General features: G+C 39.7%; 1 protein-coding gene across 2 annotated transcripts in view; it reads left to right on the forward strand.

Annotated features, from left to right (window-relative positions):
- Window positions 1-12,577, forward strand: part of sema5a (sema domain, seven thrombospondin repeats (type 1 and type 1-like), transmembrane domain (TM) and short cytoplasmic domain, (semaphorin) 5A) — a 125,073-nt gene that overhangs the window by 34,404 nt on the left and 78,092 nt on the right. The window contains exons 1-2 of one of the 2 annotated variants that reach the window (XM_042400077.1): window positions 8,576-8,655; window positions 10,867-10,966. In XM_042400077.1, the coding sequence (XP_042256011.1) occupies window positions 8,589-8,655; window positions 10,867-10,966 (167 nt within the window). In that variant the 5' untranslated portion in view covers window positions 8,576-8,588. Of the gene's footprint in view, window positions 1-8,575; window positions 8,656-10,866; window positions 10,967-12,577 lie in introns of those variants that run through there. The other variant, XM_042400075.1, reaches the window with a different exon arrangement.

A 12,577-nucleotide genomic window follows, 5' to 3' on the forward strand; every position in this document is an offset into this window, starting at 1 on the left:
TTGCCGATGCAAAGATGTTAGATGCATCGCGGGCACGTTTTTTAAATCTTTTTTTTAATCGGGCAAGTGCATCATGAACGTTTATGCTGGTGCACCGATGCAAATCGGTGAATCTTCATATCCCTAATGTATACTGTATTTTCTAGCAAGAAGAAAAGGTGATGTTGAGTAAAAGTAATTTCTAGAAAGGACCGTCTTATATTTGATCCTTGAAAACACAAAATCCAGGTGACATTAGGCTGACATACTTGTTCAACTCAAAATAAGTGAATTGTAGACTTTTCTGGTTGCTTCTTTGTGATCAAAATAATTTACATCATTCCTTACTTTCCTTTTTCATTTTCCTCTTTCCTTCCCATCCTTTATTTGCTCCCTGTTCTTTTCTTCATGCACAAGCAGACACAATCTTCCTTATATGTGTTAACTACATGACTGTGCAGTTTTTAGATGAAGTATGTATTCTGCGTCAGATTTCATTGCCTTTCCCCTTGATCTTACATTGCTATTGAACAACTAAACTGTAATGAAATGCTGTGTTGAATGAAAGTATCAATAGCGATCAATGCACTTCTGTCTGCCCACTGCGGAGTAGCAAAATGTCATTGAGCTGTTTTCAGTCCAGCAGAGTTCTAGTCAGATAATCACATAGCATTCTGTCTAGGAAGAAATTGACTGGAAGACCAAGGTCACTGCATGTGTGCAAAGATCCACATGCATACCAAAACTAACATTTTGTGTACTACTCTCCCTCTTCAACCCTTTTTCTCTCTCTCACTCCAATTTTCTTCCCAGCCTTTGTCACTTCATTGTTAGCTGAGGTGGCACTCTTCCCTCTGCGCCAATTGAGTGCAGTGATGATGACTAACTACCCAGCTAACGTGATGCGTTCCCGCCTTGTGCTCTCTGCGCAAGGGGGGGATCATACACCAGTTCTTGGGTCAGCTGTGGTCAATGCGTTTGCTTTCTCTAATGTACCAGAATGGCCCATTAAGCTCCACTGGCTTAATGCTTTGTTTGAAATATAGGAACATTAATAAAGAGGGTCGACATTTCAGTTAGCAATCAGGCATGGTTCACTAACACAAAGCCTACTGTACAGAAGAGAAGAAAAGAAAGGGAGAGAAACTCAGAGACTTCACTCTGTCTGTGGTTCAGTGTCTGAATGATCCGCTATGATGATACAATGATACAGTTTCTTACTGCAGGGAAGTAGATAATAGTCTCTGGAGCACTAGTGGAAATATATTAGATAATAGTAGATGATGTATGGTAAATGGAAAGGTGAAGTTTACCCAAATTACAAAAAACATACTCACTTACCTTCAGTGCAATCTTGGTTTTATTTGGCCATATATTAAAATAGTCCACAGGCTTTGCTGTGAACAGTTTCCACAGTTTCAACTATTTTCTACCAGAGAAGTAGTCCATATGAAAAGTGTTGGCTGGCAAGTTCTGTGGGAAAATATGTTGTAACTTTTTTTCATTGTCCCTTTAGATGCATGACAGACAGATTTCACTTTGCGTTAAAGTTTGGCTTGATCAGTTATTGCTACATTAACTCCTGTTCACACATACAGGCTCTCTCTTGTGTCTCACAAGCCTGAAGCTTGAGGGCACATTTAGCATTGAGCCTGTAATTTACATACTGATGGGGCAGTTATTTTCTCCAGTTGTCACTGCACCAGCGTACAACATAGTTGTTCATTTCTAGAGCAATGTGTTTCCATGTATGTTTTTTTATTCAAGTTCTGGTAGTTAAAGTTATGGAATAGAGAATAGGGAAGCTGTTGAAGACAATGATCAGCTTTTTCTTTTCTTTGTTTGAAGTACTTTTATGTGCTTGAGTGAAGAAAACAACTGCTTCTAGAAGTACTAGAATTGCATTAATGCAGAAACCAGTGCAGCATGCATGTTAATTCCATTGCATTGTAAAGTCTCTTGACCTCAAAAAGTTCACCCAAAGTTGCTCACAAAGTTATTTACTGTCTATACATCAGCTTTATTGCTCTGGTTATAATGCTCTAAAGCTCTACAGACTTTGCACAACCAAAGGTTTTTTTTTGCTGTCATGTGAAAGTACATGAAGTTTCCTTTTTATAGAGGTTTTATCATTATACTTTGTTTACTTCCCTCCCAGTATTATTTATTCTCACCATGTGTAAGAATCAGCACCTTTACAGAGCAGCTGCTTCCCATGGTCTCATGAAGATGTCCATTTATCTTTGCCTTCACAGTTATTTTCCCCTCTGTTTTTTAATAACTTTCCTTTCATGGCCTGATGGTAGTCTTTGTGCGGTTCAAACACATCTCATTGTTCCAAGTTGTACAGTATACAAAGCTTTTTCAGACTGCCAAATTATAGCCCTCGCTTTTTTTGCAATAAACGCAAAAAAGCTGTGAGTCATTACAGAATATGCCAACACATATATGCATATGCAAGCATACACATACGCACAAACAGTGTGTGAGTGAAGAGAAACATCTCGTTAAACCTATTATCATTCTCTTTTGTGAGGCATTGTGCTCCATGTAATGTAGTGTAATCCCTGGTTGTTGAGAATGTGCAGTGCCAGGCTGCCATGGCTCCTCTTCAGCCAGGCTGGGAGGACTACAAACACATTAAATATACCCCTGTGAATCACAACAACACAACATTCACACTCTGCTAAAGCGAACCTTATCCTTTTGGACATACACAAACATACATTTAGAGCTGTGGGCTGAGTCTTAAGCCCCTTTCACATATGCAGTCTATCCCTGAAATGTTCAGAAACATTTCTTACATAGGATCATGTGTGACTGGGAGCAGGTATCGATATTCAGGGAAATCTATACCGCCAGTTTCCCACTTCAAGACCTAGTAACATTTCAGGGAAAATGCCAGTACGGCTGCACCTAAAGGGTTACGTTAGAAACCAATCACAAGATTCCACTGATGATGTATTTGAATCCGCAACTAGTTTGCGGTTGCCTTGCCAATACTTTCGCAGGTGAGTTGTCTTGCAACTTGTTGAATATTAAATACTTGACAAGAACATCGTTACCGGACAAAAACAGCTCCTCATCCGCCAAAATAACAAGAGTCTTCTGCCGCATACATGTACATCTGGCCTTGCCCCATTTTCTTCTTCTGTTGAGTTTTATGGCAGTTGGCATCCATAAGTGTTTCATGGCTACCATCTGCTGGACTGTCCCTTGCCCCATCTATTCTGGCATTGCCATGGCATATGTGAAAAGGTGTAAGATGGAAATGGTCCTGAATGTAGCTGCATGTGTGAATAGTGAAAAACACTAGCGGTGCCTGATGTTTCTGATTTAGATAAGAAGATTGATACCACTCTTATGTCTGTATGCTAAGTATGAAGCTGCAGCCAGTAGCCAGTTAGCTTAGCTTAACATAAAGAGTATTAGAAACAGGGGGAAACAGCTAGCCTAGCTCGGTCCAAAGGTAACAAAATCCACCAACCAATATCTTTAAAGCTCACCACATAACACATTAAAACCACAAACTGTTGTCTTTATACAAGTTTGTATAGCCTATAGTAGCAAATAAGATATAACGTGTTCATTTGTGAGCTTTAGAAGGGTAGGCAGACAGAGGTTGACTAGCTGTTTCCCCGTTTCCAGTTTTTATGCTAAACTTTGCTAACTGTCTCCTAGCTGCAAGAGCAAACTAATGCTGTAAAAGAAAACTGTGACTAAACAGTTAGTCATATTACAAAAAATTAATCAACAACAATTTTGATTATTGACCGATTTTTGGCAGCCATGGACCAGCCCTAACTGTGGTTGTCCGTGAGTGAGTGACTGAGTGATTAAAGAAGTTACACCATTGGTCAGCTGGTTGTGTTGGAGTTTCCCCATTGGCCATTGCTCTTTTAAAATGAATTGGTGCAAGATGATGGAAGTGAAGGACAGCAGTGTGACGCAGAGTGACTGTCTTGCTCTGAGCTCTGACGCTCTCAGCTTCAGAAGAGTAGGCTAAACTCCTGTTTAAACAGACACATACCAGCATCTGTACCGTCTCCTCCTCTACTGTACAAGGTGATTGACCCCTCAGCATTTGGATTTTATAACTGAACTAATAGCCTATTATGCAAACTGTTTATTTCTCTTATGTCTTCACATCACAAATGATGAACAACAGCATTAAAACATGAGTCTTGCAGGTAAAACATGCAATTCATGTAGCCTGGGGCGGCTGCTTTGCAGGTGTGCTTGATTTGACTGTAACTTCGGTAACTGGGCAGAGATGAGCCTCCTGAATTTGTACCCAAAATGCTGTCAAAACTTTAATTTACAATTTCCACCACAGCCTCCATGATCATCGACCGCGAAAGAGACAGAAAAAAAGCACATAGAGGCATGAGGGAGAGCAGACAGTCAAAGCACCCCAAATAACCATCACTCTGACAAAACACTCAATGCAGAGTGAAAAATGAGAGACATCTGCAGAGTGAAACAGATGAAAGAGCAGGGGGAGTTAATAGGTTACTAGAATAGTTATAATTAGAATTAAAATAAGTTCTCTTTCAAATCAAACATCCCAAGATATGAGTGGAAAGTATTGTTATTGCAACTGCATTTATAACCTCTTTTTATTTTTTTTGACTGAAATGTAGCTTAACCATGTAATGTGATGCTACTTCAGTACACTTTAACAATAAATATTACTGGGACGACTACAGAAAATTGCAGATGGACATTTAATACCCAAGAATTCACATTATAGACACAACCGCTGACTATCGCTGTAACAAATTGGCCACAGTTTCACACATTGACCATACATAGTCCAGCCATAAAATAGGTTTTGACCTGGTTTCATTTAAGTCATTTATCAAGCATAAAATGGCAAACACTTTCTGGTTCCAGCTTCTCAAATGTGAGGAATTTGCTTTTCTCTGTTTTGTATCTTTGTAAATTGAATAGTTTGATCTTTTGGACTGTTTCATGGGACAAGCAATTTGACAACATTACCTTGGGCTCTGAGTCATTGAAATGGGTATTTTTCACAATTTTCTGACATTTTAGAAATTAGACAATTAACTGAAAAAAACAATAATTTCACAAATCAAAGGTCTTTGGCATTTCTTCTTGCTTGAGGTCCAAAAATTTAAATGAGATTTTTCATTAGGGTAAAGGTTATAGGAAATAAACAGCAGAACATGTTGCTGTCCTTCAGTAGCCTGTGTCACTGGACCTTTAACTATTCTATTGAGGCTGTTAGGCTCATTGAAACAGCTCCAAAACTAAAAAAAACAGGACTTAAACAATACAGAGCACAAAGAGTGGTTATGAACTATCATGGGAAGCCAAGGTCAAGTTTTGTCTGAGTGTGTTCCAGTGACAGCGTTTCTTTCTCTCTGTGTGATTGTGGCCTGACTGTGGAAGGGTGTGCCTCACATGGGTTTGACCCCACTGGGGATGGTGGCTTTCTGACTTGGCACAACACTTGGCTGACAGAACTGCTACTGTGGTGCAAGGATGCTATAGTCTAAAGACCGCTCTCTGTTTTGTATGGTGGTTTTAGAAATAAAGGGTTTCAGAAAAAAAGTACACTGTACAGTTCTGCGGCAGTGGCCCAAATGTTTACTCAAAAGGTACACTTGCCATGCTTTCACGAAAAAAGGTCTCAATATAGCGTCAGTAGAGGTCCAGTGTAAATGTATGTAATTTATAGAATTATTCAAGGAGGAATGTCGAAAGACTTCATCCCCATTTCCAGAAAAGGATATATTTTGGCGAAGGTCTAGTGACATTTGTAGTGTTACTGTAGTTCCAAGCCCCAGAGATATACTGTATTAATAAAGGGTTACATTTAACAAGTGTTCCTGGGTGTAGGCTTGACGGCTTTTAAAGGTTATAAACTGTGGTGTAAACAATGCCTTCACAGGCCAAGCAGAGGGCCATGTCTCTGAGGAGAACCGGCAGACTTGTTTTACAGCCACAGACCAAGTTCAGCTTTTATCATCCCTGAACGGCTAACACATCGTTAGAGGGAGGGGAGTGAAAGCAGGAAAATAAACAAATAGCCTCATAGCATTCATAAACGCAATAAGCTACAACTGATATCAGAGATCTTTTAATTGGTCATTTGGGGATGATTCTTTTAAATTTAATACCCAAGGTCTTTGGACTTAAATTCCAAAATATAAACTTGACTCTATTCATGTCCAAGGTCAGCTATGTTCAAGTCATGTTTTATTTTATTGGAGGAAAGGCTACCAATGGAATGATGAAGGGCCTGTTCATATTTTTGGATCTGTATGTCTTTCATTTGCCTCTCTGCAATAAAAGTCCCACATGTCATTCCCTACATATATATTTTCTTTTTTTTTTAATTGGCCTGAAGAGATTTGGTCATCTTGTTAAAAGGCTGTCTCTTTTCCTGCACTCAAAGAATCAAACGACTCCACTCCTAAATACATATTAGATTTAAATATTTTATTGCACACTTGTTTGTGGTTTCATGGTGGTTTGTTTTGCCTGATTCACTCACTGCCCGCAAGGGCCACAGCACAGCCATGATAATTTGAGTCTGAGGACTTTTAACTGTAAAATGTGCTTGTTTTTCTTTCTAGAAATAACATAATAGGAAGAAACCCCGGAGCACAGAGCCGCGCGCAAAGGTTTTAACTGACCTTGCCTTTTGCTTTAGATTTTCTCAAACTGAGCAGGTGTTTGCTGTTTTGACTGCTCAGCCAAATCGTTTCCTCACATCAACTTGACCAAATAGTTGCAATTCTTCTGCTGCCCATTACCACAGAGCTGCATTTAGAGTGAATTGGCTCTTCATTTGTATGAGCGCCTGCTGCCACACTCTATTTACACCACTCACAGAAAAACCATTCATGTTTGAGAATTGGTTCCACATGTTGCCATTGTTGCTAGCCTGGCAGTACTGTAGAGCGTTAACTTTGAGCGCTGGCAGACTGAAGACTGGCGTGGCCTCTGATGCTGGGCGTAAATATTTATATATCCTGTCATTTTGCCTTTGTGTCAACTGCTCCGTGTCAGAGCGAGGAATAACAAACGGGATGTGAGTGATGGGGTGTTCTATTTTGAGGAGGAGGGAGACAGGGGTTAAGGGGATAAGATGGGACCCCATGGGAGGGGAGGGGGGAGGTTTATATATGTGTATGTGTATGTGTGGGTTCGTTGGCTTTGTGTTGGCTTGGAGCCCTGGCTGCGTTCTGAATTTTCGTCCTAATCCGTGTGTGTGATTCTGCATGTGTGTGTGATTACTCCTTCGTCTCATCAGAAGCCAATCCCCTGATTCAGTCAGCTGCTGTACGAGCATGGCTGTGATGTGATTACATTATCACATGCATTTAAAGCACATCTGATATGAACCCATGTAACAGGCAAAGCAGACCTGAAATCGAGGAAGTGAGATGGGGGGGCGGATGTTCTTACAGAGGGTTTTTTTATAGACATTTATTAGCTAGGGGTTGTCCTACTGTTTCCTTTGCAACTGAGCTAACGATAAGGTTGATTTGTTGGCTCTATATGGGATCATAAAACACTCCCTAGGGTGCCCCTAAAATTAGCTATTACAATCCCCCAAAAAACAAATAAATATCACATCAAATGGCTGTGATTAGTCTCTGTAGTGAAGCTAACTTAGTGTCCTGCAGTGCTGTTTTTAAAAATTTGTCCAAATGTGCCAGATGTTTGCATCTCAGCATCCCTGTTGTAAACCCAAACTGTGATCTGCTAAACCCCATGAATTTGACTTTGGGAAGCTCTGTATATTTAGCTCCACAGCCTTAGGAGAGACCATCCATGCTGCTTATGAATGTTTATGAATGGTCCTTGGCCTCATCACATAGGGCCATAAATCCTGTGAGTGCTGTTGTGTTCAATTAGAACCTTTTGCTCCCTTTGCACACTCCAACAAATACCCTCTCTTTTCTCTTTCTGTCTCACACATGCAGACCAACACATGCACGCACGCACACTCCATCACCCTGTTAGCAAGCCTTCCCTGGTGAGTCAGGGAGATTTATGGGTAGAAGCTGGGTTCGTCAAGCACCGTCTTCCCCCGGGGGGTGTCACAGCTACATTTGTATGCCAGGAATCCTCTCGATGGCATAAAAAACAAGCCCAATACAGCCAAAGGCCTGGCAAGTCAAAACTTTTTGTCTACCCCCAGAATAAGCAGAGCAGCAGTCATTAAGTGAAATGAAATCTTTGCGGTGAAGTTGGTTGTGGTCTCCCAGACATTAATTTCAGCACAGCTAATGAAAATGTATTAGTGCTTTGAAACCTGAAGTCAGATGCACTGTGTTTTTTCTTTTTTTGCAGTTTTCTTGTACTCATCACTGAAGACTTGAAAGAGAACAAGGGGAAAATGTCTTGAGATGACATTGTTTTGTTTGGAGAGCCAGAGTTTGGTCCCCCTACGTGAGCTGGAAAAGGCAGATGTTCTTCGGAAAACACGTTTTCTTGCTGTGTTTGTCTTCATTTTGAATCACTCAGAAATCCCACGTTTGTCACCGAAACGACTTGCTTTTGATGCAGTCAAGGGAGAGCGTGCTTTCATTTGAAATGCTGTCTGACAGGTGTGCCTGAAGAAGCAGATAATGTGTTTCGAGGAGGATATTCAAGCTGTCCTCTCCCTCTGTTCCGGCCCTGATGGAAAGCTCCCTGGTAAATTAAAAACGTCCCTTTGAAATTTTTAGTCTGCAAATAGCTCACAAATGCAGTGATGAATGACTTAAAATCACTGTAGCAACCGTTGCTAAAAACTCAGCCTTGCTGGAGTTCAGGCGTCTTCAAAAATATTCTTGCATGTTCTAAGTTCTAGCTATGTGAAGGAAATGTCCCATTTATGGTAATGGCTTATTGAAGCGTAATTTGACTTGCGTATACAGTAGTACTGGGTAAGTTATTATGACTACAGATCAAGCATGTGTTGAGCAATGGAGAGCATATACACCGCCATAATGACTGATTGACCACCCTCGACTAAACCTATCGGGTAACCAGACGGTAGACAGGCTGTCCTCATAGCTTGGCAACCAGCCGGGGCCTTTGATTCGATTGGTCAGGGGTTAATGGGTTGGGCGCCATGAGAACAGGCATGTTGTGGTGTCTGTCTGGGATATCTCTCTCCCGCTTTCTTTATGTGTGTGTGTGTGTCTAACTGTTCACCATACAAGACAAGGTCAGTTTCCATAACAAGTCTCATTGGCCTTGCATGATCCTTGCACAATATACATTTCCAGGAAACCAATCAATCAACAGTAGTTTTTAATGGTACATAGACATCAAAGGACTTCCCACTGAGCCACAGGACATCTAAAATTCAGTATTTTGTACACACATGATCTCATGTCTCACTTTGTTTTGGGGATTTTTGAGACAAGATGACATAATGTACGAGAACTTTGATCCGTGCAAAATGTTCTTTTGAATGAGTGACCTTAACCGAGGCTCTAAACCTTTTTGTTCTTCATTCAATCTCCTCTTCATTTCACTCAGTAAGGGGGCCCATTTCTATGTGGTGGCAAGTAAGAAGTAGCCTTACAGTTTTATTAAGGAATTGTGATAACAAAATATGTTAAACTTTGTGGCAAACAATGGTAAATGCTCCTCTTGCTGCCTTCATAGCAGAGAAATATAACTACGTGCAATGCAATTATGCACACTTAATTTGTACATCCTACGCAGAGGGAAATGAAATTTGTTCTAAAAAAGGGGGGGCTTTATAACATATTGAGACACCCTCTATTCTTAGTTTACTGTAAAAGTGGCATGGAGACATGTTTTTTTTTCACTTAAAAGTAGAAAATGGGACAATACTCCATTACAGGTTAATGTCCCACATTGAAAATATTACTTAAATAAAAGAACATAGGTACTATCAGCTAAAAGTGTCAAATGAAATATACTTAGTTACATTCCACCACCTGTGCTCCTGCTCAGATTACTGTCCATGGGGAGCTATCTGCTCTGGCGTGATTTGTTTTGTCCAGAGGCTGCTGGTTCTTAACCGTGAACTGAACCTTTACTGATCTGAAATAACATTATGTTAAGCTGTGATAAAGATTCAGAATATCACCGGTTTTCATGGTTGGTACACAGACATCCAGCAAAGCAAATATTTAGGAGTTATCGCGGCTTTGCTGATGTGTAGCAACACCTGTTTGCACCTACTAATAATTTTTAGCACTACTGCCCTATACATAGAGGCCAAAATTTTAAATATAGTCTGACACACCTCGACTGCTTTCCTTCCTTATCTTCAGTGTCTGTGTAGTGTTTGTATTTTGTGTGTTTTTAAGGTATCTTGTTGCTTATGTTTTATTGTTTTTTCTTTTATTATATCTTGTACTATTTTTATGGTCTCATTTCTTTAACAGTTTTACTCTTGTGAAGCACTTTGTGACCTTGATCTGTGAAAGGTGCTATATTAAATAAACTTTACTCACTGTACTTACTTGATTCCAGTTTCCACTGTCCAGGCATAGACACTTGAGCTATATTCTTAGTGAACATGCCTTAGTTTGATTTGTAAATGTAACTTATTGGAAACTTCTAAACTTATTGCAATGCAAAATTTAAATTTGACTGCCTTTATATTTACACTTCAAATGCAAAGCAACATCAGTAAATATAAAAGAGCAAATACGTCTTCCCCTAAATTAATAAAAATCTAAACAAAGGCAGTAGTGGAAAGAGCTACAGACTTGCTGTTATTATAAGTCTGGTCTTTAAGAGCCACTCTCTGAGTGTCTTAAGAAAAGTTACAGCGACCCTCTGAACGCAGCCAATTCATCAGCACAGCTGTCATGTGCTGTCTTAAATTCTCTACTCTCATTGGTTCACTGTCGTTGTGTCCTGTGGTGTTGTTGGCAGAGATGGAGCCGTGGATCTTCAGGTTCAAGGCAGAGGGCACGGTGGATTACTCACAGCTGACCTTTGACCCGGGCCAAAACGAACTAATCGTCGGGGCCAGGTAACCTATATCTGACTTTGTCTTCTCTTATTCTCTGTCTCTTTCTGTCCCTGTCTCCCATCCGTTCTCCTTCTTTTGTTGTCTGCTCTTTTATTGTCTTTCTTTCCCTGCTTTTTCAGTGTTTGTGGGTGCATTGCATGAGTAATGATCAGTTTCTCTATAGATGTCTTCAAAAACCAAAGAGAAATGGCTGTGGAAATTGTTTCCAAGTCAGTTGTCTTTCTCAAGCCCAGCTGCATGTGTGTGTGTGTGTGTGCGTGTGTGTGTGTGTGAAGGGAATGCTCTCATTTAGTAAGCACAAAAAATTGTGCTTTTAACAGTGTGTATTTCTCTGTGTTCATGGGAATTTGTGTGTTCTTTAATGTGTTGTGTGGGATGGGTGTATACACTCGCTGCTAGAGTCTCTGGCTGATTCCAAATGAACTGTGCTCTGCACTTCTCTTAACGGTTCAGTTGTCAATAGAACGAAACATGGTAACACTATATGGTACACAAAATTGCACGTAGTTACAGCCCGAAAAGTACTTACATATTAGTTCCTAATGGAAGATTATATAGTAGATAATGATGGGTTACTAGAGACCAGACTGGGAGATCCTATATTAATTAGGTAATGATAAGTTCATGAATATCTGTGAATTGATTCTGACTTTATTCTCAGAATTCTGAGAATATGTGTATATGTATATATATTTACACTTACCGGCCACTTTATTAGGAATACCTGTGCAATCTATTGCAATCCAATACAACAGCTCTGCCATAAATTCTACTTTTACGAAGGTTATACATTTTCAGTTTTTGTTGACATTGTTAGAAAGGTGATAATTCTACTATATGTTTATTATTGAGGTTGTGGTGGGTGGTGGTGTTGTACTGGAGTGCATTATATTGAAAAATGTTCCTAATATTTTGCCCCCCACATGTATGTTAATGGAGTGGACAAAATATTAGGAATACCATTCAATATAATGTAGAATGTAGATTTTATGGCAGAGCTGTTGTATATATATATATATATATATATATATATATAATGGTTTTGCTGGCCATTTTTTATTTTTAGCTATCATTCAGCCAATTCTATCAGCGCTTGGTATTTGGAGCACTCAAAAAATCAAATAAGAAATTTAGTTCAGTTCTTGGTGCCATCTTGACGGCTCTCAAGTGTCTAACTGTGAAAGGCGATGTGGCTGGATGAATGGCTGCAGGCTGGGTTAGAAGTATGAGTGATAATGGAAGGAAAGAGGGATCGATGTAAATATCAATACAGTAAAACGGGGGGCCACGGCCACGCTGAGACCTGGCTGACCCACTCTTCAGGAGATTGATAGATCTCTGTGAAAGTCTTTGTATGTGTGTGAAAATGTCTGTGTGTACGTAGAGAGGTGTGCAGATACATTTAAACTGTAACTCCATCTACTTTATGGAAAAAAACAATGCCTGCTCTTTAAAAAATTATTGCTGGGATGAAAGAAATGGGAATTATGGGTTATTGTTAAAGTTATTGCAAGAGAACAGGGTTTTTTTTTAGTAAAGAAAAAAAACATATTAATCAGACATACTGATTTTTATGCTAAAATCTTTCAGTTAAATTTCTGAAAAAGTTGT

Source organism: Thunnus maccoyii, chromosome 21 (assembly GCF_910596095.1).
Source record: "Thunnus maccoyii chromosome 21, fThuMac1.1, whole genome shotgun sequence".
In the NCBI taxonomy this organism is placed as follows: Eukaryota; Metazoa; Chordata; class Actinopteri; order Scombriformes; family Scombridae; genus Thunnus; species Thunnus maccoyii.